This window comes from Argiope bruennichi, chromosome 4, assembly GCF_947563725.1.
Source record: "Argiope bruennichi chromosome 4, qqArgBrue1.1, whole genome shotgun sequence".
NCBI classification, from domain to species: Eukaryota; Metazoa; Arthropoda; class Arachnida; order Araneae; family Araneidae; genus Argiope; species Argiope bruennichi.
Window position 1 is genome coordinate 1,127,806 of NC_079154.1, and position 26,213 is coordinate 1,154,018.

The window sequence follows — 26,213 nt, forward strand, 5'->3', positions numbered from 1 at the left end:
ATTTATTAAAGTTTTATTAAATTATTTGCAACATACATTTACTTTTATTCATTATTCTTTACCAATATTACCATGTATATTGACAATTACAAGTACTGACCCTTTTGACTGTATCCAAAATAAATTCATTTTAACATTTTTATGGCTTTCTTATTTATTTTCATATGCTGATAATCAATCCCACCTGTCATGAGAATGGTTTATGTATTTCATAGAAAGAATGGTTACCAATGAGGAGATGAAGAGAAGAGAGGGGAAGTAAAACCCTTTTCTTAAAATAATATTTTGTGTGCCATCTGATTGCATATTTTCTTTGTGTTAGAAATGTTATCTTCAACATATGTAGTTATACTTCATTTCGTTTTTAATGCATATTTTGTGACATGTGTACACCATATCATAGACAAACATTAGTAAAAGAAAAAAAAAAAAGACATATCAAATAACGATGCTAAATGTTTTTGAGTCCTTCTAATGATAATACAAGTCCAGGAATTAAATCCAATAAAGAATTTCATGCCAAAAGTGTATCAAAATTTTCTGATGAAGAATGGAGTATTTCTATGGAACATGGAGTATTTCTATGGAACAAGAAATCTGATTCTTTCTATGGAATCTGTGTATACTACCAAATCGGTGTATACTACCAATCTGTGTTTACTATCAATCTTGGTAATCTGTGTACACTACCAAATCGAAAAGTATAAATAAAATGATTTCTATAATTTTTAATACATTTCACAGTGAAGAAAAAAGATTGAAAAACAAGAATAGGTTTTGGCTAGTTTAGTTGTTTATATGTTTAATTACTCTTTGTATACAGATGTTTACTTATTAAAAAACTAATAACATTCTTATAAGCTTTAAATTTCAATAATACTAGCAAAAAGTAAACCTTTCTTTTTACTGAGGATAAATAATCAAAAAGTATATAGAAAACACTGCAATGTTAGCATTAAAAACTTGATGCACCACATATTTAAAGCATATTATATATGTTTTTGCAATTCAGCAAAAATTACTGAATTTACAAAAATATTCCACAAGATTGAAGAGAGGGGGAAATTAACTATAAGTATATACTATAAATAAAATTCTAAATTGTGTTTTTAAATACTAGAATTTCAAATTTCATACCTCATTTGAAATTAATGAAGCTTTTTCAAACATGTGTTCACCAGTATCAGAATCATTGATATTTTGTACTGAATCCTTTTTCACCACTTCAAAGGAAGATGTGGCTGTAAAATTCAAATTGGTCAAAAATATATATATTTTAATCTTGGTCTTTTAATTGTTTAAAACAACAACAATTTTACATTTAAAAAAAAAACCTTAGTTGCTTCAGGTGTATTAAAAGTTAACTAGTAATATATATATATAAAAATAAAGATATTTAAAATATATTTATATAGACCATTCTTTAAATGTGTAGCTTTCACAACACTTTCAAAATACCTAGAACACCACACTCTTATTTCATTTGCAGAAACTTCCTTCATATACACCATCAGAAGCAATTTAAGACACAAAACTATTTTATAATTCCATATGACTCTTCATCTGTTGCCTGTTTGACAGTTGCTTTCTATTTGTTTTTTTTCTTCTAAATTTATAATGATGTCAATCTAAATCTACTAGTTTCAAAACATTTATTTTTAGTCTGCTATATTGTTCTGTAAATAATCAAAAAAGCAATTAGAGCTTATATATTCTATGATTTTAAATAATTTTGCAGTTAAATATTTTCCAAACTAATATATATATATATATATATATATATATATATATACTACTTAGTGCAAAACAGTTTTTGATAATGCATCACAAGAAGATCAGTTTAAAATATTTATAAGTCTTTCTATGACTTCTTTGTTATATGACTAGGAATGAGATGTAAATAATTTAAAGTACAGATTTTAAATTATTTGGTCCATACTTACTCTTTGAGCTCTCACATAAAGACTGAGAGGATTCTCCTTCAGAAGATTTCATCTGCTGAGAAGCAAAATAAAATTATTAATAATAACATCAGAGACAGATAAATAAATATAGTAGTGAATGAAAAGGAAGCCAATAGAAAAAAATATTCAATGCATAATTTCTTTTTTTGCAAATCAAAATGAGAATCAGAAGGAGGATCCTCATTTTTTTTTTTTTTACAACAAATCTAAATGATATCCATAGAGTGAAATTATACAATAGCAAGATTTCTGAATGCAAATGCTTATTATTTTCTATTCCATGTCAATGAAAATATTCAATCTATTTAAGTAGGATTTTGTGACTTTTTAAACTTATGCCATTAAGTATCTACTATAAACTGTGCACACCTGTTACTTTTGTATCTTGGGAGTTTCAGCATCTATATATCCTTTTAACATCATGAAAAATGAAATTCAACAATCTGAATAATATTAATTTCAACAGAAAATACCATTTGAATAACAATTATCAAATTAACTTGTAAATGGATTAATTGATTACATAAAAAAATATATAATAATTAACTTCTGCAAAAAAAAGTTTTCATGTTCCTCTGCCCAATCTATTTGTATTAAAACTTTTTGTTATTTATTCCTTAAGACAATCTTTAAAGAATTTATACCATATATATTTGCTCAAAAACGAAGCTTAATGAAGTTTTGGTAAGGAAAAGTATAGTTAATTAAAAAAAATCTAGCTAATGAAAAGAGCTGTAGTGTATTTGTTGGGAAATGATTCATCTTGCAATATTTTCAATCATATGCTTTATTTATCTCTCAAAATTTAAAACTGATTGTTAGATAGTTAAATATGGAAGAAAACAAACAAACAAAACTAATATCAAAGAAAAAAAAGTAATATTGAGAAAGAATCTGAAGGTGATGATTGATTCTTTTTATTAAAAAAAATGAAGGTTTTGGATATAAAGGCAGTATTTTGAATCATTCATGGTTGATTTTCAAAAAAATATTTGTATCTTAATCAAGTGTGTGTAAAGTACTAGAATGTAGACCCATTATTTGTACAGGGTTGCCCCTCAAATCTGGAAAAAATATTCCCTGTCTATATACAATAAAAAAAATGCAAAAACAGCATTCATGTGCAGGCTATAATTGTATAATAAGGTTGTAGCAGTAATCGGAGAATTTTCCCAATACATTTTTTTCATGTGATAAAATGCGATAACCTCTGTAAAAAAGATTACCTATAAACTTTTCAATGACACTTTGGTTGACTTCAATAGAATGATCTTTTTTTTGGCACTTATACAGATTCATCTCTGTATCTGTATACAATATCATATCATTAGCCATCATAAGAAAAAGTTCAACAGGAGTTTTTCCTAATATTGTATCTACAATATGTTGATGATGTTGAGAAGAAAAAGAACATGGGAAAAGCGAAAATTCTGGTCCCCATTTATTCCATTTAGGTGGTTCTGCATCAAACCTAATTTTTCACAGATATTTGACAAACACTTCTATAGTTCTAGTAGTATCTCAAATTCAAAGATCACCACATGCTTCATCTGCATTACAATTTGTGAAAGAATTGTCTATTTCTTCTTTGTCAGCAACTGCTTCTGGTGGAATAATTGTAATTTTAGGATCATCAAACTCTTCATTGGATAAAGAATTCCTATATTCAAGATCTTCCTCCACTGTTAGAAATTTCCTGGCTATTTTACAACAACAAAAATGGTCAACAAATTTGCAACTACAAAATAAAGCAACAACTGAACTAACGGAAAGACAAGAAAATGCTAAAAACAAGTTTCACAAGCATATGTGATATAGCATACATAAAAGAACTTGTTTGACAAAGGGGACTGATACCAAGGAACATTCCAAAATTTTGTGAATCCCTGTCCCCTAGTTTGAAAAAATAAAAACATACATTGTTCTCTGAATTCAAGAAATGCGATCTAGAGATATGGGCAATCTGAAGAAAAAAAAGTGGGTATCGGATTGTTGTCCTATTTATAGGACAGCAGGAAAATACATGCTAAATGCCTGTAATATTCATTTTTTTCACAGATATTTTTAATGTTTTGAACAACAATGACAATTTACTAAAAAACTGTATATGTTTGTTTAAGAAAAATAATAATTTTATTATTATTTAAAGGATTAAAATTTTGACATTATTTTAGAAGTGAATTTAAAGCAATTTCTTTTAATTAATTTTTTTAATAACATTTTCACCACTAATTTATTAGATTTAGTCTATTTATAATAATTTAAGAACATTTTTATGTACATTTTAATTGCTTCTTTTATTTTATTCAAATTTAATTCAACTACTCTGTAAATAGGACAACAGTTCAATATGGGTTAAAATATCAAAATTTTTGGACTTGTATTCAAATATTTTTCTTTTTGGTATTCTTTATAAAGTACTCAGAAAAAAAAAGCTTTTATACTAAATATAATAGCTAAATAAATAATAGCAAGATATTAAAAGAAATTTAAAATTTATTTTTCTTTCATAAATTACAGAATTTTTTAAAACTGTAAAAGTTAATCTAAATATTACTTGTTAGAAGAAATGGAAAACATTCTCTAAAGGAAAAAGTTTGTATTAAAAAAAAGAGGAGTGCTATCTCTTTTTCCTAAATTATTTGAAAATAAGACTTTTAATTATCTTCAGCTACTATTACTACTTGTATAAGAAATATATTGTAATTTAAACATTGTACATAAAATGTTCTCAATAGGGCAACAGTGCATAAGCATGCCAGACTGTTACTTAAATGATTAACAAGTTCAACATGGAAGATATAAAATACTAATTGATAAGTAATACTGCAATTATACTACTCCAGAAGCAAAGGCAAAAATAATGCATGTACAAAATTTATATCAGTCATTAATAAAATGATTAAACTGTATAATATAGAATGGTAGTTGAATGAAACTTGTAATTTTGTATTCAGCTGACATTAATTATAAAAGAAACACAGACAAAAACCTTAATAATTAACAGCAAAAGAATCACAGATATACAACATTAAACTTATTTTATAACAAAATACCCTAAAAAGAGTCTATATGCAAAAATATATAAATAAATAAATATTAAATAGCATAAATCTTACCTTATCTTTCACCGATTTATACTTTCTTAATTTTTTGGACAGCCTCTCGATTTCTTTATATTGCTGTTTATATAAATTAGAAGCTTCTACAATACGAGCATGAAAGTCTTCAATGGTTCTTTCAGCAAGTTCCATTCGGTATTCCAGTACTTCCTATAATGTATTGTAAAATAAAATTGATACTAATAAGTAGAATTATTTGAAAATTAATTAAAGCATTTTATTTAATCATTAAAAACATTTAAAGCCCAACTAAGATTTTGATAATGAATTTAAAAAATTATCTAAATAATTTTTCAGTAAATCTACATGACCTTTTTCTTATTTGAAAAAACAATATTTTTTTAGAAAAAAAAAATCATATTCTTAACATAGATATTAGAAGAATAGTTGCAAATATTTTGACTAAATATGATATTAAGCATTGCAGAATATATAATTATTTACCTTTTGACTACAAAAGTGAAGGAGGACATTATTTTTCAATTCAATTTCTCCTTTCAGCTATAAAAAAGATGGGGGAAAAGGTAAAACATTGTTCCATTGTACAACAAAAATTAATAGCAAGTAAAAATATTGAACAAAAAGCAAAAATTTTAAAAGAATTCAATTTCTTAACTCTTGGATAGCCACACTTATAATTGATAGTTAAATTTAATAAAATACAGAATGAAAATTCATTAATGTTAAGATGAAATTCATTAATAACTTTGCAACATTTAAGAATGGACCTTTGCATTTAATGCATATAGGTTTTAGTCTATAAGCCTGGTTTGGTATATCAGAGAAAGGACCATAATTACTGGTTCAATGCAAGATCCGAATCTGGCTACAGCAAAAAAAGTAGCCATGTTGTTTTGATGCATTTTTTTAAAATTCCTAGATGATAGTTGCTTCTTTTTGAATTCACAATTTCTATTTTCAATTTCAATTTTTCCGATGTGTTCTACTAATTTGTCAAGATAATTATACTTAGTAAAACACATTGCCTTTATATTATCTAAATGCCAGACATTTTAAAGCAACATGTAAAAATACTGACAAAGAGAAAAATCCATATGGGGGGGGGGGGAAACAGAAAGAGAGATAATGAATATCAAAAAGGAAAACTATATTTCTTTTAAATAATGCATGTTTTAGAAGTTTAACAAATAGAATTTGCAATTATATCATTGTTGAATTATCTTTATAATAATTTTGTGTTAATATTGCTTAGCATATTATTACTTATTATTTATTTTTATATATAGATATGGCATAGGCATGAAACAAAATGAATTGAACTTCATAAATGATGAATCACGTTAAACAAACACTGACAAGTAAAAAATTAAATTAATGAAATAAATAAATTTATTAAAAAAGTGCTTGAGATATTTATTGTAGTACTGTTATATATAAAAAATACCCACATCAATCATAAGAATGATATACTTCAATACCTTATAGCACTTATATAGAATTTCATCGTTAAAAATCTACTATAATCCTCATTTCAGTGGAAATGCATTATATTTGTATATTTTAAACAAATTGAAAATCGCAAAATTTTTTTAAACAAAATAAATTTGAAGAAAATTCCTTGAATAAAAAAAAAATAAGCCAGCAATTAAAGGACTAATTCTTATAATTATTTTAGAATTTGCACATTTAAATTCTAGGACAAATTTATTATATCTTATTACAAATATTCTTTTTTCTATTAAGATTATATAAATTAAAAACTGATTTCTCAAAACTAATTAACTATTTAAATTAGTAAAGAGAGTATGTATATATAGATTCTAATTTTGAAGAGCAGTGAACTTATAAGTAACACAAAGGAGACATAAGATAGTGAAAAGACTGTATTAATTGCAAAATTATCAACATTGAGAACAAATGTAAAAGATAGTAACTCAGATTTAAGAAATTTTTCAAATTCCCAAGTAAAAGAAAGTACTTTGATGGTTGTTGCTGATATATAAAGTAATGAAATCCAATAAAAACTTACATTTATCAACTCACGCTAATCCTCATATATTTTCTTAAAGTTTAAAAAGTCATCCCTACTTAATGTTTCTGCTATATTTATTTTCTTCTTCTTTCTTTATTGGTAATGTTAACCTATAAGTGTGTCATCAAGTATCTGAGGCTCAAAGGCTTATTTAATTTTGAATTTAGTAATATAAATTTCTTGTCATAAATAAATAATAACTTCATTGCAAACCTTGTATTTTTAAATTTTTGAAAATCAATATTCCTTAAAATAACTTTAAAAAGTCTTCATATTTAAAACATTTTTCATATGGAAATTTAAAACTAATATTTATCTGAAAAGTATTCTTTTGCATTTTTAAAGTAGAAATATTATTTTATTTATGTTTTGTTAAGAAAAATAGCATCAGCGAAGTCTGATGCACTTCCTTGAATAAGCGTAAGGAACCTTGAATAAGTGTTGAAACAAAGTGTACGGAATAAGCGTGTAGGTTAATGTTTTGTTTAAATAGATTTGCATTCCTGTTAAAGCTGCATTTAGGAAACTGCAATTTTGAGACAAATCTTGCTTGAAAAATCTTGTTTGTTAAATGACAAAAATAACAACTAGAACAGCATTCTCTTTTCAATCTCCCCACGATATTAGAAAGATGGGAATCTATAGAGTGCTGAAAAACTGATGACATTAGGTCCCTAAACTACTCTAATTGAAGGGAATTAGACACTTTCTAGAAATGTAATATACAAAAATGAGAAAGAAAAGTTTTTCAAACAAATCAAAAATATTCTTGGCAATCTTACTCTTTCAATAAGCATGTCTTTCTTATCTATAACAGCCTGCAATTTTTCACGTACAGCTTTTGAGTCAGACACTTCATCATTCAATACCATACACTTCGTGAGTAAATCGCAAATCTTCTCAGACACCTTAAAAATTAAATGGTAAATAATGTGTACATGAATATGCCACCATGAACACACAAAAAGTAAAACAATTGGAAGGGGGATTGTAGCATAACTAGAGTAAATGGCATCTCGGACAAAGTACAGTTCTTCCATTTTCTTGTTTTAGACTCTTAAAAAGTGAAATATATGCATAGATTTCTTGTACCTATAGTACCCTCTAAGATTAAAACTAAAGGCATAAACATATGATAAGAAGGAGATGAAAGTTAGCAAAAAAAATACTTTCATCGATAACATGACTTCTCATTAAAAATAAAAGACAATTTTTAATAAATCTTTAAAGTACCAACTTTCTTTTCAACATTTTATATTCATTTATATTGAATAAAAATAAAATGCTCATTAATAATCACTTTGTATTGCAGCAACATTCAGCAGTAAGACATAAAACGAAAGATTTAAACTGCAAACAATTAAAAAAGAATATCACACAGAACAATTACAATTCATTATTTTATTTTCAATACATAAAAAGCTTTTAAAACTTCATGAACTACACATAGCTGAATTCATATTAATTTAATAATAATCAAAATATTAATTTGTAATGACTGAAAATATTGTTTATTCATGCATTCATTAAGTTCTTATAAAAGAAGAATAAATATAAAATTTTAGCGCAATACCTTTTTGATGCCTTCCTTCTGTTTTTCAATGTGCTCGAACAAAATTTCTATTTGATAACGCAATGCACATTTTTGCAGTAATTCCTAAATATATTGAAATGAAATTTTGACTTTCCTTTATTTTACACATACAAAAAAATATTTGCCATAGTAATAAAAATTTCTTTATCAGGAGAAAAAAAAAACCTGATTAATGAAATATTATTTTGACACATTAAGAAAAAAAATGCTAAAAAAAAAGAAGAAATCTGAAACTTACATGCCAATCATTCCTATGTATCAGATTTTTGTCCTCTTCATTTTCAGTCTAAACAAGCAAAATTAAATGTAGCATGATGAAAGCATATTAGAATAAAGAAAACTTCTTTTCATAATTCTATCAATAGATAATAAGAAGGTGAGGGGAAAAAACTGTGATAGCAAAATAAACTGCTAATGATTCACACTACTCCAAAGAGAAAACTATATAAAAAAGTTCTTACCACAATTAATTGCTCCAAAATAGTCTGATTAGAGAGACATGATAAAGCTTGCATTATTCTGCCCTGTAATAGCAAATTTAATATGAAACCTCCATTAAAAATGTAAAGGTTTATAATGTTTATATACTGAAAAAATTCATTTTATTTTCCCTACTTTCTAAAAAGAACATATACTATTTGAAATTAAGATATCTGAATATGTTTAAAAGTTTATATGAGCTATATATAAACAAAAATAAAAAATGAGGTGACTTTAGAATATAATTACATTAACTGTAAAAAATTAATCTAAAATATAAATTTAAAACATATTTTTTTTAAAAAATTACATTTTAAGTATAATTTTTCTAACTTCAAAAATAATAACTGAACACATCAAAAATTTATTTTGAGGTTTTAAGAATATTTTACATAAATAAATCTCTACAGCATATATAAGAATAATTTAGTGAGCGAGAATCTTTTTTTATTAGTGTCCATGTTTAGAAAGTAACATTAAAAACTTGATGTTAATATTTTAATAAATATTTGATAAACTCAAAAATCTTCATTTTAAGTATGAATTTAATTATGGTATATCAGTCAAAAATATGCATAGAAGTACTAATTTTACTTGAATTATTGTAAAAATGGTACACTTCACATTTTCGAAAACTTTGTTTAAAAATCAATAAGAGGTTTTTGTGAAATTGTACTATCCATACCTCCCCAAAACACTTTTCGAACTATTCATACCTTCCCAAAACACTTTTCAAGATATTCAGATATGTTTATAAGTCGTCTTTAAAAATTCAAATCTTAAAAGTATTTTATAGAGTTACTACACATATATAATAAACGCTAAAAACAAATATCTGAAATAAAAGTATCTATGTTTATAAGAAAACAAATTTAACAATCTCACAAACATCATTTAGCCCAGTATCATACACTGCATTCATATGATAAGGTTTTCTTTAAGGAAATCATGTCATTTCAGAAAAATTTCCTTATCTTTTTAAAGATTAAATCAATTTCAGAATCTGACAATCTTACTTAATTTTTTTTTTAAGTTTATAGTCCCATAATACTATTCATGTTGAAAAATAATGAAAATTTGGTATCAACATTTAATAAATGAGAATTTGAAATCAGAGAATTATGAATGAAAGAGAGGTTAATCTCGAGTTGTTATGAGCTTTTAAAGCAATACATTATTTCCCTTTTAAGGATAAATTATAGATAATAATTTGCGATTTATCATTAAAAAAATTATACAGAAATTTTCTGAAAATGTAATAAAATCTGCAGAAGCAAATTCATAACCAGCAAAACTAGAATACTAAAAATACCTCAAGAAGTATTTACAAAAGCTACAAAATTTTTAATGTTACAGGCAATATTTGATAAATTTTAGCAGTAAAATATGGAAATAGCAGCATAAATTAAAAAAAAAAACTCATTGTATAATATAAAATTCACAATTAATCTTTTAAATGTCCAAGACAAATGCAATAATGCAACATATTTTACAATTACCCTAGTTCAATTTTAAAATGTTTTCAAAATAAACTATGAGAGGATTTACAAAATATTTTGTGCATTTCACACCAGTCTTTCTTTTCCTCTCATTTTATAGATACCTTAAATTTAATTTCTAGGTTTAAACAATTTTATTTCATAACTTGTTTGATGTTGGCAAGATATAAGGATGGCTCTTAATTATGAAGAATTCTAATTATCCTAATTAATTGTAGGAGAGTAAGCTCTGTGGAATGTTGTTACATAGAAACAATGTTTCTTAAAGCACTCTTTTTTTATATGTTTCAACTAAAATATGGTTTACACATATTGTACTAGTCAAATATTTAAAAAATAAGAAAATTGAATCATATTTTTTTCTTTTTAAAATGCAAAAAATTTTGGCATAATATAACTAACTTTACACTTTTAACAAAGAATATATGGAAATTATTACCACAGATTGCAAATCTTTTTTTAAAGATGTAGAACATTCTGAAATTTCACTTGCATCTGATCCAGAATCTGAGGAAGAATCATCTACCTGGAGTAAAATTTGAAACTAAATTTTGATATATGATGACATGAAATAAGGAAATAAGTGAATTACAATAACTTAAAATATTTTCCACAATATTTTATATAAAATTAAATTACACAGTAATCAGGGTGCATAGATTAATTTTAACTTTAAAAAAAAGTACTTTTTAAATACCGTTAGAAAAAAAATAAAAACCAAATTTAACATAGTTTTTTAAAACTTTTTTATTTTAGAACTGCGAGTTCAATGAAATAGATTAAGTTAGGTATTAACTAAATAAGTTTTCAATTTTATACAAATATGGACATAGAATACCAGAATACCATCAAGTATTACTGAATATTTTTCACCAACGTTGAAACTTAAGTTAATAATTTATTTATTTTTGCTTTTTTTATGATTGTTTCCCTTGAAATCAGTAATATAATTAACAATCAGTAATATAATTTTTTTAAAAGTTACACTTCTACTTTATTAACATTCCAATTCCTCGAAGGAAAAAAGATTAAGAATATAGGTAAACAAATCTTGAATATAAAAATCATACTAACTTTATTACATATGTAAATAAATTATTGCTTTCTTTTAGGATTTTTCTAAACCCTTTCAATTAGTTCGAATACCCTGAGTAACTTTTCCCAACTCATTAAATTATTTTGTTAGTAGTGAAAGGTTTATAGCTTCCTGAACAAGTGCATTAGCTTTATATTCAATTTCAGACATTTCCTTTTCTAAAAGAAATTTCTTTTTCTGTAAAGATAAGAAATCAGATTCTAACCTTATGCCATCTGTTTCAACAAAAATAAGTGATATTTTGAATGGACTGGGATTTCTAAAATTCACAATTCTTTTAGCAATATTTCCTCATTCTGCTAGACTGGTTTATGTGGTAATAGACTACATATTGTGAAGCATGATATTATTCAATAAAATTTTCATCTTCAATATTTTTACTAATGCTGATTCCATTTTCAACTTGCTTGTTCACAAGAAGAAAAAAAATGAAAATAATTCTGAAAATTCTCCCCATTTTTTTAAAAAATTTATAATCTTCAAATATAGGATAAAAACAGTCAATCCAATCTCATTTTCCCGACATTAAAATTGCCAAAATCAGGTAAAGATGATTTGGGCCTGAATCTATAAACTCCATGAGAGTAATATTTTTTTATCCATTTTGATGAAAATAAAGTAAAGAATATGTTTCTGTTTCTTCTCCCACACACTTACTTATTCCTAGCTGAAACATAATTTCTTCCCAATGGAAATTTTAATGGAGATTTATATATCTCAATAATTTTTAAAATAAGCTGCTGACAATCAGGCTTGAAAAGTAGTTTTATCAGATGTTTCTTTCAACAAATGTAAACCTTGCAATAATTTGTTTCTTCTTATAACTGCACTCTCTCCTCAATTGTACATTACTAGAAAAGTTACAGCTGCATTAGTAATTTACTCAAAAAATAATTTCAACTGAGTTAGTCATCAGTCTGATACATTTGAAAAAAAAAAAAAAAAAAAAGGCTTAATACATTGTACAACACATGCAAAAGAAGCTGAAAATATCTCTCCAATATTTCATTGCATACTCCCTAAGAAAGAAATCATCATCCATCCATCTGGCATAAAAAGTAGGAACTTTGAGCAAGGCTGTAAAAGTCAAGAGTACACCGATTTCAACGAGCATGCTGGGAAATTTTTGGTCAGTTAAACACATCCAAAAATAGTAGCAGAGCTACAATTTTAGAAATATAGTTACTTACCAAATTTCATTTACCTCAAGTTGTGTTTATCTGTCACAATGTTTACACCCATGTGAATATAAAAAATGACAGATTGGTTCAAATTTATGATTTAGATGCATACTTTAGACGTTAAAACTGCACCAAATTTTACTGATGCAACACTTGGTGTTTTCAAGTTATGGTATTAACCTGTATTCAAATAAACAGGAAAAAAAGACTCTTCAAAGAAATGATTTTCAATCAAAATTTAATAGAAATTTACAAATTTGATGTTAAGAAATTCCAGCTTTTTGTGTTATTGTGTTCACAGACAGACAAAGATAAATGCAAAAACTGAATGTTTGAATCAGAAAGATTGGGCAAAATCTCGAGTTCCAGATTTTCTAAGTGGTTATATTTCTCTCTCTCTGAATAGTTAATATACCAAAAAATTAAAAAGGGAATTTTATTTACCTTTTTTATTTTTGAAATCGTTTGGCAAGAGTAACAAATGACCTACAAGTAACTTTAAGGTGTATGTATACACTAGAAGATTTTTTTTAAATTTTAACTTTAAAAATTCAGTTTTTTTATAGTAGGTCATTAATATATGTTTAAACTCATTTCAGTGAGAAAAAACCATATTACACTAATTATTATTAATTAAATAATATTTAATGAGCTAATTAGCATATTTTTTTAAACATGATATCTTAAATTTTAATTTGTACAATCACACAATTCTAGTTGGAAATTATGCCTAATAATAGTCTTGATGTTGTCTGCCTTAATCAAGTTATAAAAATATATAGTTCTTTTTAAACAATTTTTTCATCAACAATGAATAGAAAAAGTGAGATTTTTTCTTTAATTTTAACTTTTAAATAGCTATTAAAAATTTATTTTTATAATATAACTTTGATTGAGGCACAAAACATCTGCTATTTCATACAGATTATTTTGATACATAAATAATTGTATTTGGTTAATTTTTTGTTGAGTATGATTGTTTGAATGAAGCAACATAGTGGGAAAATATCATTCTTCATAAAATGAGTTTTAAAAAATCCGTAACCAGAGTTTTTAATGAAAGCACCTCAAGAAAAATAATTATAACTTGAGAAATATTTCGAATACTGACAACATCTTGGTATCGTTTGAAAGCTAAAGGATCAGAGAACATTATTAAGCAATAAAAAAAAAATATTCGATATTTTGCACGATTTTTGAAGTGTATAAATACACCTTAAAGCTTTATAAACATTTTACTTTACTTCCATTTTTAGAAGCCTTGAATCATTCCATGATTCATTTTTGGAAGTCTACAATGAATGAATTTCTGGCATATTATTAAAAAGTACTAAATGTTTGCCCAAGAATTAATTGAAGTAAAAATACTTAAGTAATTCATATGGAGAATCATTAAATGATGTTGAAATACAATTAACAAATTCTCTACTAACAAGTAATCACATGCAAAAAAAAAAAAAAAAAAAAACACTGATTCACTGTTAAAAACGAATACTAATGGTTTTATATGAATACATAAATTTATTTGTAAAAACAAAGATCTTCCCTCCTCTCTAAACAAGCAAAAGGAGACAAAAGAAGAGTCAAGTAAAAGGATATATCTTCTCCATTCTATGAGTATTGCCCTATATCAAGTTAAATCCTTTACTACTAACCTCCAGGATTCATCAAAATCCATTAACATTGAAAGATACAACACCGCAAAGAAAATAAGTTTATAAATGGACAGATCTAGTGTAGAGAAATTGGATTCTTTTCCCCATCAAAAGAAAAATATAAACATCTGGATAAAAAAATAAATACCTTTAAGGCCCTTATATGAGGACCATAAAAAAATAAGTTTTTAAGGATTTTTAATAACATTAGGCACACTGGTAATTTTAATACAGAATTCACATTAATAAAACAAAACAAAAAAAAAGGAAGAGGAGAGATCAATTTACAATAAATCAATACACAATAAAATATTTTTCTACTAGTAATATGAATGAGTTCCAATGGAAGTAGAAGAGTAATAAGGAAAATTAAACTTGGAATAAAACTGTTCACAAATTACAAAATACACAATTTTTTAAAAAAAATTGATTTCTTTTTAAGTTAGCAATTTTTGTGGATCCTGTACTCCTTTTAAGGCTTTTAAATTCAAAACAGCATCTAGTATACTTAGGGAAGTAACATGTACCCATAGTAAAATGGCTATGCTGAATTTATAGAAACAAGTTACAGTGCCCCTATAGTAGTGAAATACAGAAGTTGCAAAAAATAATTCACAAATAAAGGAAATTGGGCAAAAAGTCCAATTAGTATATTCTACAGTATACAATAATAAAATCACATGGAAAAATTTCATGCATTAACAATAAAATTAGATAGATAAATATTTATGATTAAAATTAGTAACTTTCTGAGACTTAAAGAACAATTTGACCCAAAATTTAAAAAGACTTCTATATTATCATAGAACTTTTTTGAGTTAAGCAACAACGAAGTAAAATTTAAGCAATGAAGAAAGTAAACAAAATGATTAATAATTTTAAAAATTCTAAAAAACGCTCTTGGGAAGGGCGAGGTGGTCTAACGATACATTTTGCAATTCTAGGACAAAACTTTCCCAAATTAGGGAAAATTTATCATTTTAATCACAAATATCTCTTTTAATTTTATAATTCTATGAAACTATTTCTTATGTTTTTATTACAGTACAGTATATATTTTTCTACCTGACTTTTTGGGATCTTTATTTTTTTTAGTTTTTTTACTTGCTTATTTTGCCACTAGAAGCAATTTAATCTATCTCAATTAATTCAGTACAGTCACTTTACTAAAGGTACATATTACTTCCCAGGCTACAACAGATGCTATTTTGAATTTAAAGGGCTTAAAAGAACTAAAAATAGAATATAGAATGATAAAATAGTCTGCATGTATGTGTGTGCTTGCTATAATAACATTTTTAACTTTCAGGTGTTATGAACTTGTGTAGTAATTGCACAAATACTGATATTTTATTGCAATAACTCTCAAACATATCACTGCACAAAACTGACTTTTACATCAATTCAAAATTTAAAAAATTGTCTCTTTAATAATATCAACTGAATTTCCATGCAATTTCTTTTTCCTGAATTTTGACAATTCCTTAAAAATATTTTAGTGTGATTTTTAATAATACATTTCACAGTTGCAAAGAAATTCAGGAATATTTCTATTACTTCATCAAAGAGTAAACCATGCAATTTTCTTTCATTGTTGAAAGTTAAGGTAAAAAGATTTTGCTAGTTATCGGTATATTTTATATGGAATGAAAATAATAATAATTCTAAGTCATTACAAAAGGCAGAGAGCAATTTATAAATTACTTAGACCCGATAATTATGAATAAGAAGTTATGTGCAAAAGGTTTAACCGAAGCTAAATACTATTAATATTCCTGGGAAACCAGCTTGTCAGCAAAGGTGGTTAATAAACATTAAGTACCTACGAAGTGTGCTTATTGAATCCCAGCCACTAATTATCTAGAATCCTGCTTTACGAAACCACGAATTTCTTCTATTCCAGGGATACCTAACAGAAACCATTTCATATAGAGCTTAATTACTAAAAGTATGTTATAAAGTTAATAATAATAGCCTTAATATGTCTTGGTCTTTCTTCAAAGCAATATTCATTTCAAGTTTTTTTTATTTTTTACTTAATATTCTTCCACAAAAATGATACTTCAATGCAAGATTGATTTTTCATAAAAGCATCAGTAAGTTGAAGTTCTAATTTGTAATTCAGTTCTAATTTTTAAATATTTCAACTTCATGATTTATTTCATGACAAATAAACGATCGTTTTGAGAAAAGATCGTTTATTCATTATTTAACATTAATTCATTTTGAATAAATGTTTATTTTTAAAAAAAGAAAGAGAGAGATATACTTGCGAGAGAGAAGAAAAGAGAGAAAAAAGAAAGAGAGAGATTCACAAAATATACTTTTAAACTCTTTACGCTGTAGAATTTTTTAAGCCACAAAGGGAAGCCAAAAGCCCCTTTTGTTTTTATTAACAAAGAAACAAAATCTATACCTCAATTATTTCATATAAATTGAAACTTCTTTTAATGATCTTTTCAGTCAATTTGTTTATAACAGTTACATCTTCTATATCCAAAGGCTTATCCACCAGTAATGTCTTCTATGGGAAGGGGGAAAAAAAAAACAATTATAAGTAAAACATGAGAAAATTGCTCCTACTAAATACAGCTAAATCATTTTATAATTCTCACGAAAAATTATTTATTCATCAAAAAAGATTAGAAAATTCTTGTAAAAGTTTTACTGTTTCTTCATTTTTATAATTATGTAATTAAATATTTAAAAAATATACATACGACTGTGGCTTCATTAATAACATCCAATCTGGGCAATTCAATGATTTGGCGTTCCAACACTTCCTAAAAATTTTTTGGAAATTCTTTTAATAATAGCTTATATAAATTTCTAAATCAATAATTTTCAGGTATTGTAAGGAGTAAATAATAATGCATAAAATAAATAGCAAGGGGAGAAAAAAAGAGCTAAAAGAAATGAATATTCAGTTATGGATAAAACAAGCAAACTTCTAATGAAAACTAATAAAGTTGAATACTGTAAAGAATTAAGAAATATCCCACGAGATTAAAATAGAAACAGAAAGAAGGAAATGATATTCTAATTCTTTACAGATACAATAGTTAAATCAATTTGTAAGCAAAAAAAAAAAAAAAAAAAACTGGCATATCAACTGCACTGATAATAAGCAGAAATTTAATGCAAATTTGGGTCCTAAATTGTAGAAAATTTTTTGAATCTGAAGCCAAGAAATAACAAGCCTTAAAGCAAGTTCACTAATATTACAATGTTATTTAATTGACAAATGAAAATATTTCATTATTATTATTTATTATTGATATTTTATATGATAATTGAAAATATTTCAAGATCAGACAAAAGTGCTTTATTTATGTAATTATTACAAAATTAAATTTATCATTAGTAACTTTTTGTCATTAGTTTTTATTTTTAAATGCATAGCATTTCTATTACTTTATATTCAGACACATGATAAATCAATCATTTAAGAAATGCATTTGCATGAAAAAAAAAGTGGGAACAAATATTTTAGAATGACTACTTATTATAAATAAAACAATTAATGAAAAAAGTTACAAAAGCAAAATAATAAAGTAGGAGAAACAGTAGAACCTTCTTATTTGTGAAAAAATTAAGAAATTTATACCAATATAATAATTCAAATCTAATGAAAAAGGTAGCAACTTTTCCAATATAAAAATCAAGCAATTTATGTAAAGACAATATTTTATATTCAAGGTATCACTAACATGAATAAACACTAAGCTTCAAGATATTGTTCTCTACTTATTCATGCTTATTGTTTTTTTTTCTGTGAAGCAGCAATAATTATACTATGCTTTATAAAAAGATTATCTCTTCTCAATGAAATTTTTCAGATCCAAGCTTGAGTTTAATTCTCTCTCATACAAATAAAGAAGTAAATACTGTAGAATAACATGCCTTACTTTATTAATGAGTAATACTTTAAAATCATTTGCTGTTCATATGTACAGCATGGATGGCCCAACATTCATTCAATGCTGACAAAAATAAAATTGCAGAAGGCAAGCAAATAAGAATAATAAGCAATAAGAATTAAAGCAAATAAGAATAATACATTAGCTAGCACATCAAAGATCCCAAAAGAAATCATATTTTATAAATTCTTAATTTTATTCTTAAAATTGAAAGAACAAAATAAAATAAATTTTAAGACAAAAAAAAAACTATTTTTAAAAAAATGAATAAAGTTTCCTTACTGACAATGAATCATAGGCAATTAATTTCATATGAAGGAAACAATTACATTAAAATAAATAACTTTTTCACTTGTGAAATAATAAATATTAAAAATAAGGAAATAAAATATAAACAATAAGAATATTCTTGAAATGAAAATGAAAATGAAAATAAAAATTGGAGAAAAAAATTACTGATATTTTTTTAAAAAAAAATTAAGGATGCTACATTAAACAGATTTTGAAGAATTCTGCTTAATGTAGCTTAATTCCTAAACATTTTTCCATTAAGCTTACTAAAAATTATACAATCTCTAATAATTCCATCAAAAAAGTGGATTAAAAGGAATGTTGGTCAATAAAGAATTAAAGGTTCATATTTTAGCTTTCATTCATAATCTTTCCATCTCTTCTTGTCTGATAAGAAAAATAGTCAAAACCATTAGTTAACCCATGCAATCTTATTAAAAACAGAAATGAATTCCATATAAAAAATTCAGAAAAATAAACACCAAAAATACAGATGATGCCTTATCCATCTACCTTATCATTTGCAACAAGGTAATAAGTCTGTTCTATGACAGTAGAACAGACTCTTTATAAAATAGAAAATAGAAATGAGAAGGAAAAAAAAATTGCCATATAATTTTCCAAAGGTTCAGAGTAAACCATGACATATTTTTTAATCATCAAATAGTAAAAGTGCAAATAAAAAGGCAAAAATAGTTGTTGAGGAAAAAAAATTGTTTCCATTAACTGAAAAAGTTTAGATAATTTCATTTAAAAAAATTATGCTTGAAACTGTCAACTAATAAAAATAATAAATATGTAAATGTTATTGGAATGGAGAGAAAGGGAAGAGAATTGAAACTTCTGACTCTCCCCTAACGATTGCATAGATAGTGGACAATTTCCAACTTGAATTTCATGTTGCCATAAAGGTTTCTAAACATTTTTCATATTTGTTTCCTGTCTGTCTTTTGTTGCAATAAATTGTTTTCATCTTATTTTATTTCAATAACATAAATAATTCAAAAGATTTTTTAAAAAAATTATTCAGTTAATGCAGTCTTGAAAATCCAAATCAGAAATACACTGTAAACAATATAACTGTGAAAAAATAATAACTGACTGCAATAAATATTAAATATTCAAGCAGTCAATTGCTAAAAAATCAGAAAAGTTTGTCAATAGTTTAATATTTCAAGTGATTTATATATATATATATATATATATATATATATATATATATATATATATATATATATATATATATATATATATATATATATATATATATATAAATCACTTGAAATATTAAACTACTGCTAAAATTTGTTTTACTGCTTTGAGTTTATTCAATCTTTAAACTTTTATATATACATGCATAAATGCCTATTATATATATATATATATATATATATATATATATAATAGGCATTTATGCATGTATATATAAAAGTTTAAAGATTGAATAAACTCAAAGCAGTAAAACAAATTTTTGAATAAAATAAGAAAATAAGAACATAAATATTTATGTATTACTACATACTGATTCAAAAGCGTTATTAACAGAAATTCTTTGAGCACTTTTCTTTGATGCATCTTCACTGAAATAAAAATAAATATTTAAGCTTGATTATTTGAATGAAAGTTATAGCTATAAATCATGCTTACTAAATAATTAAACAGCCTAAAAATTTAATTCTTCATAAAAGTAAAGTTATAAGAACAGAATTTTACACTGACATTTATATATAGAATTACATAGCTTGTATTTAAATAATCATTCAAGCTAACATTTTTATCTGCTCCATCACATTTCCCCCATTTTAATTCATTAATAAATACTTTCAAAAGATACATTCTATGAAATTTAATCCATTTTAATTAACAGACTAAATAAAAATTTTCACAAAAACAATAATTGTTATTGGGATAACAATTTTAAAGGTTTTATTCTAAGTATCACACAGATATTGACTTTTAAACTTGAAAAGACAAACAAATTCTATTAATATACGAGAAAATAGGGTTATGATATGATATAAATAATGAAACAAGATTTATCATTATTTTGATTTAAATAGTGAGAAAATAATCCCTATGTATTTTAAATTAATTGATGCATTCGTACAAAATGAAGTTTTAAGCATCAATCAAGGATAATTTGTACAATAAAATTCAGTATTTGCAACACAATATTGATCAATTATTTATAACTTTAAATCATACAGAAATGTACTGCATCATTCAATACAGATACAGTAATTTATAGTACTCTTGTGATGAGTTGAGTTGATGACTTTAATAGTCCAAAAATTTAAATAAGATAGGACAGAAACTATTCTCTATTCTGATCAGGTATGATAATTCAATTTTTGACAAATGATACATGCACTAAGAATCAAATGAAATAATTTGTGAAAAAAAATATTCAAAATCCATTAACTGAAGTTTCTAAATTGAAAGATTTGGAATTAACACTTTTCCTATATAAAATAACAAATCTTACTACTGCAATTATAAAGACAAAATTTGTTTCCATTGGTGAGGCTTTTCTGATTGTTTTTTGAGAGTGCAATATTTTCATACTCAAATAAAGAATGTTACTTATTTACATATCTTAACGAAAGAATAAATTATTTTATAAATTTCTCCAAGGAATAGAAAAAAAAAGGAAAAAAACAAACAAAAAAAAAAACAATAAAAGCAATAAAATTATATATTTTTTTAAATATTAATGATTTTCTTGTGATATTTTAAGACTTTATTATTAATTATGGATATTATTTTAAATATATATTTACAACAATTGATTTTAAAGTCCCATATATTTAGAATCATAATTTTTAGACAAATTATGTTAAATGTTAGAAACATTAGAGTACTTTTAATGAAAATCAATTAATTTATACAATGATTTAATTTAAAATCACAGAAAGAAAATTTCATCATATTACAATGGACTGTGATGTGAATATGCAAATTATAGCAATACAAAGGGAACTCACTTTGCAGCCTCTTTATCTCTTGAATTTACTAATGGTGGAACTTCAGAAAAAAAAGAAGAAAAAAATTGAATTACACTATAAAAAAGGTTTTTGAAAATTGAAAAATTAAATCTTAAAATTAAAATATCCTTACTTTTAGCAGTTGAAGATGTAGGAAAATCAGGTCTAAATAAAACAAGAAAACAATCATATAACTTTCAGAAAATAATAAGCATTTGAATTTTGTTTGGCAATTAACAAAGTAAATAGCAGAAATCACATAACATTTGTTATAAGTATTATAACAAATGAAAGCAGATGATTAAATAAAAAATACATCAACAAAAATTTTTTCATGATAATATCCAGAAAACTGACTCACATTTTAAGTTTGGATGGACCTGCATTTGTAGCAATTGCCAATACTGGATCTATAAAAATATAGAGATATATATAATCTATCTATCTATATATATATATATGCAATAATATCAATTTAACAATATCCCAAAAATACTTATTTTCTATTCTCTCAAAATCTGACTTCATTTAATTTCTGAGTTGTGTTGGATTTTATTTTTTCATATCGACTAACACATGCTAAGCAAAAATGCTATGAAAATGAATTCCCTATTTTTCAGGGTCACTTCTCTTAATCCTGCCTTCTTCTTTAAACCGTGTTTTGCATTAATCATGCCTCTTATAAATAAATCTCAATAATGGAGATAAAAATTGAACTCTTTCCATAACATAATGAAAAATAAACTTATACTGTTAAAGAAAACAGGAGTGTACGTGAAAAATTTTTTGGTTTAAGGAGAAGCAGCCATGAAGTTTAACAATATATTTTACTTTTTATGATGGTCTGGAAAAAATTCCAATTTTTATCTATTATCAAGATTTTTTTAGCTAGAGTCGTGGCCACACAGTACCATGAACAGAACAGGAAAGCAAAAATCAGCCTAAAAAGAGAATGTTAAAACGCATTGTGAGCTTATATAATTTCTGAAGGTAATTTCCCCTGAATTCTAGCAGAATCAGATTTACTTTGTGTTGTGCAGACTGAAGAGTATGAAAACCAAAAACACATGCAACTTGGGAGTTAAATTGAAACTTACATTTGAGAATTTAAAAAATAATTATTTTTAGTATATGGATAAACTGAAATTATTAGATTCTTCCCTTTGCCAACATCATATGACCGCACAGCCCTTACTATCATAAAATTCTGTGGAAGTAAAACGGCTTAGTAAATATTTAAAAATTTTAAATATATAATTGGTCTCTGGTCATAATTTAAAATATTTACTATATAAAAATTCAGCAAAATAATTTAAAATGCAATAGTTAAAAGCAACACAGAGCAATAGAATAGAAGAATAAATAAATTTTTCTGCAACACTTTTTTTTTTTTTCAATAATAAGATTTGAATGATATAATTTTTGCAATATTATTGTAAGATGGAAAAAATAATTCTTGATGATACAATTGTTTGATACCAGTGATTTGATTGTTTAACATCACTGATAAATTATTTTTAAAAAAATTCATTTTAGTGGATGTTTGTTCAATGAACAGAAATCAGGACAAAATGGGCAGAAGCAATATTTTGTCCAATGCACTCCCTTAAAGAGAGACAACACATGATACAATTCACAATAATGTGTAGCACAGGGTCAGTAATACATTTTTTTAATTATATCTTTAGTTGAAACAAGGTAATGGTTCTTCAGTTTGTAAAGTAATAATATAGTAATTCTTTTCTTTCATTTTTTTGATTTTGAATCCTAACCAAGGAACCACACGAACTACGTAATAATGAAACAATTTAAATAAGTAGCAATCAAAAAAGCATAATAAAACTTTTTTTGACACATAAATCATTTGCTCTCGTTTCACCATTATCGAGATATAAGATCCTAAAGTCTGGCAGCATTTAAAGAAAAATCGCCACATTTGGTGACTTTTGGCAAAAAATGGAAGAATCTGATTAGAATGTCGATATCTTGAATATTAACGAAGTTACAGCAACTGTTCTAAACTTCCATACTTGGCTATGTAGAAAAGTGGCCAACACTATACAAAACAAATGAGATTGAGGCTTTACGAGTAGATCACAGTTTAGTTACTTAAGCAGTAGTAGCTTTGTTTCACAGAAATTCTTTGGGTAAATTATTGGTACCACCAGATGCTATAATGGAATAGTGCCATATCAATGTAAGTGAAGAAGCCTCTGAAGCTGTGACATTTCAATCAAAGAAAATTCTACCAGATGCTATTTCCCAAATTCAACCTTTGGATATAGCATTCTTCCGATCCTGGAAGTAATTTGCAATAATGGAAGGAGGAGTCAATATTTTTCAAAGCGATAACATCATCAAACTTCAATCCCTTATGCATTTAAAGTCTAGTGCTACAGAATACTCCAGCATGATTTCCTATGCTAGGTACAAGTTTGGGTTATAAAACTCGGCCTATGAAACCATTTGAAACACCTTTGTAATTTTGATTTTTGCAGGAGGTTGATCATTGTAATTGCTGCACTAGACTTAAGTTCAGAAAATGTTCTTGGTGCCACAATTTTCTATGCTTTAATCATTTTTTTGTTCATATTTGGAATATTTTAGAACAGTCGCTGCAACTTCGTTAATATTCAAGATATCAATATTCTGATCACTGTTTCCAGAAACTTCTATTTCAAACCAAAAGTCGCTAAATTTGGAGATTTTCTATAAAATGTTGCCAGATTGTAACACTTATATCTCGATAATGGGGAGATAAGATCAAATAATTTATGCATCGAAAAACATGTTAGACTATGCTCTTTTGATTTTCACTTATTTAGATGCTTTTTATTATTACACAGAGGTATGCATTCCTGGTAAGCTCCATTGACCTTTGATAAAAATATCTTCCAACAAGTGCTGTCCAGTCTTTTCATTTTTAAATGCAGTTGATGATTTCAAAATTCTACAGAATTTCATCACCAAACAGATTATATTATAATGGCTCTTTAATTTTATTATTATTATTTTTATTTAAGAAGAAGCAAGCATCAAGTTCTTGGACAATATGGGCTTTGATCACAGCCCAGTTAACTAAATGGGAAAGCAGAAATTAGTCAAAATGAAAGTATGAAAACATTTTATGAGCTTACATAGCTTTTGAAGGAAAGAGCCAGCAAAATTTTTATATTTATTAATTGAAAAAAAAAACATTTAAAAAAATGAATTATGAAAAAGAAATTAATTTAATGTCAATAGATATAATTTCTAAAATTATAATACCTACAGCAAAATTTACAAAAATACTATTATGATTCAATTTGTAAGAATTAATAAGATATGCAACAATATAAAATCAACCAAATCAAATTAAGCATTTAAGAAATAGCCTTAATATCATTAAATTCTCTGCCTCAATCTCTGAGTCTTTAATTAACGGCTATTAGATGCAAGTAAAACATTGGTTTTTAGAAGGTTGTTGGCATAGTTATACTATTACAAAAAGGCCAACAAGATTCCATATAAACCTCGAAAATGCATTTTGTAATGAAATTTTATTGATTACAAATAGTAACTTTTTCTTTATGAATTTTTTTAGAACCAATCTTTTAAAACTTTCAAATTTTAATTTGTTTCTTACTAAACCTTTTTTTGGTTTAAATTATAACTTTTTTTAAGAAAACATTTTTTTTTTCCTTCTTAGTTTCTATTGCTATAATCATTATGTGTATCTAACAATCCAGGCTTTAAAATTAAGGAAAATGATTTATGAAAATAGCATACCTTTATCTTCAAAAGCACATGTCATGGGTACAGTACAGCTGAACAGAGGAAAGAAAAGTCAATAAAACAAACAAGTAATTGTTTAAATTGTACAAGTCAAATTTTAATTTAGCGAGTCTACATTCAAGTAAAAAATATTTTTGAAGAATAGGTAACAAATTACATTAAAAAAAATTATTCAAAATAGTTTTCTATAAAAAAAAATTAAGAAAACCCTCTTGAAAAATGAATATCCAACACTTATTTTAATTATTAAAATCATCACTAGTTTTTAAAAAATTCGTAAATTTTTTGTAAAACTTTTGCAAAAAATATTATTAATAATTTATTTTTAAGATTCAACAAAATGGCCTTTGGAAGATAATTTATTCATTGGGAAATAAAACCATTTTTGATGGAATTCTTAATTTTTATTTTTCTGAAGAATATATACAATTATTATTACATTTTTGGACATACCAAAATCTCTTATGTCAGTATATTTTTAAGAAATGTTTTCAACTTTCAGGAGCTAGATAACATTCTGTAACTAGTTATTCAATTCCAATTATTTTTAAAAATTTAATAATTTATTGAGCTTTAAATTTAGATTATTTACAGAGAATAATTTATAGGAATTACAAGGTCAGTTTGAAGTGTAATTCTGTTAAACAAGATTTCAACGTG

The 26,213-nt window shown here is 25.2% G+C and overlaps 1 protein-coding gene across 1 annotated transcript in view; it reads right to left on the bottom strand.

Moving 5' to 3' along the window:
* LOC129965698 (tax1-binding protein 1 homolog B-like) overlaps positions 1-26,213 on the bottom strand; it is an 86,878-nt gene that overhangs the window by 19,411 nt on the left and 41,254 nt on the right. Inside the window, exons 12-27 of the mRNA XM_056079807.1 lie at positions 25,548-25,585; positions 22,141-22,189; positions 21,913-21,944; positions 21,780-21,819; positions 20,318-20,375; positions 17,305-17,367; positions 17,001-17,108; positions 11,092-11,178; positions 9,135-9,197; positions 8,912-8,959; positions 8,653-8,736; positions 7,862-7,987; positions 5,531-5,587; positions 5,084-5,236; positions 1,944-1,998; positions 1,138-1,241 (exon numbers count right to left, since the gene is read on the bottom strand). Of these exons, the coding sequence (XP_055935782.1) occupies positions 1,138-1,241; positions 1,944-1,998; positions 5,084-5,236; positions 5,531-5,587; positions 7,862-7,987; positions 8,653-8,736; positions 8,912-8,959; positions 9,135-9,197; positions 11,092-11,178; positions 17,001-17,108; positions 17,305-17,367; positions 20,318-20,375; positions 21,780-21,819; positions 21,913-21,944; positions 22,141-22,189; positions 25,548-25,585 (1,165 nt within the window). The remainder of the gene's footprint in view (positions 1-1,137; positions 1,242-1,943; positions 1,999-5,083; positions 5,237-5,530; positions 5,588-7,861; positions 7,988-8,652; positions 8,737-8,911; positions 8,960-9,134; positions 9,198-11,091; positions 11,179-17,000; positions 17,109-17,304; positions 17,368-20,317; positions 20,376-21,779; positions 21,820-21,912; positions 21,945-22,140; positions 22,190-25,547; positions 25,586-26,213) is intronic.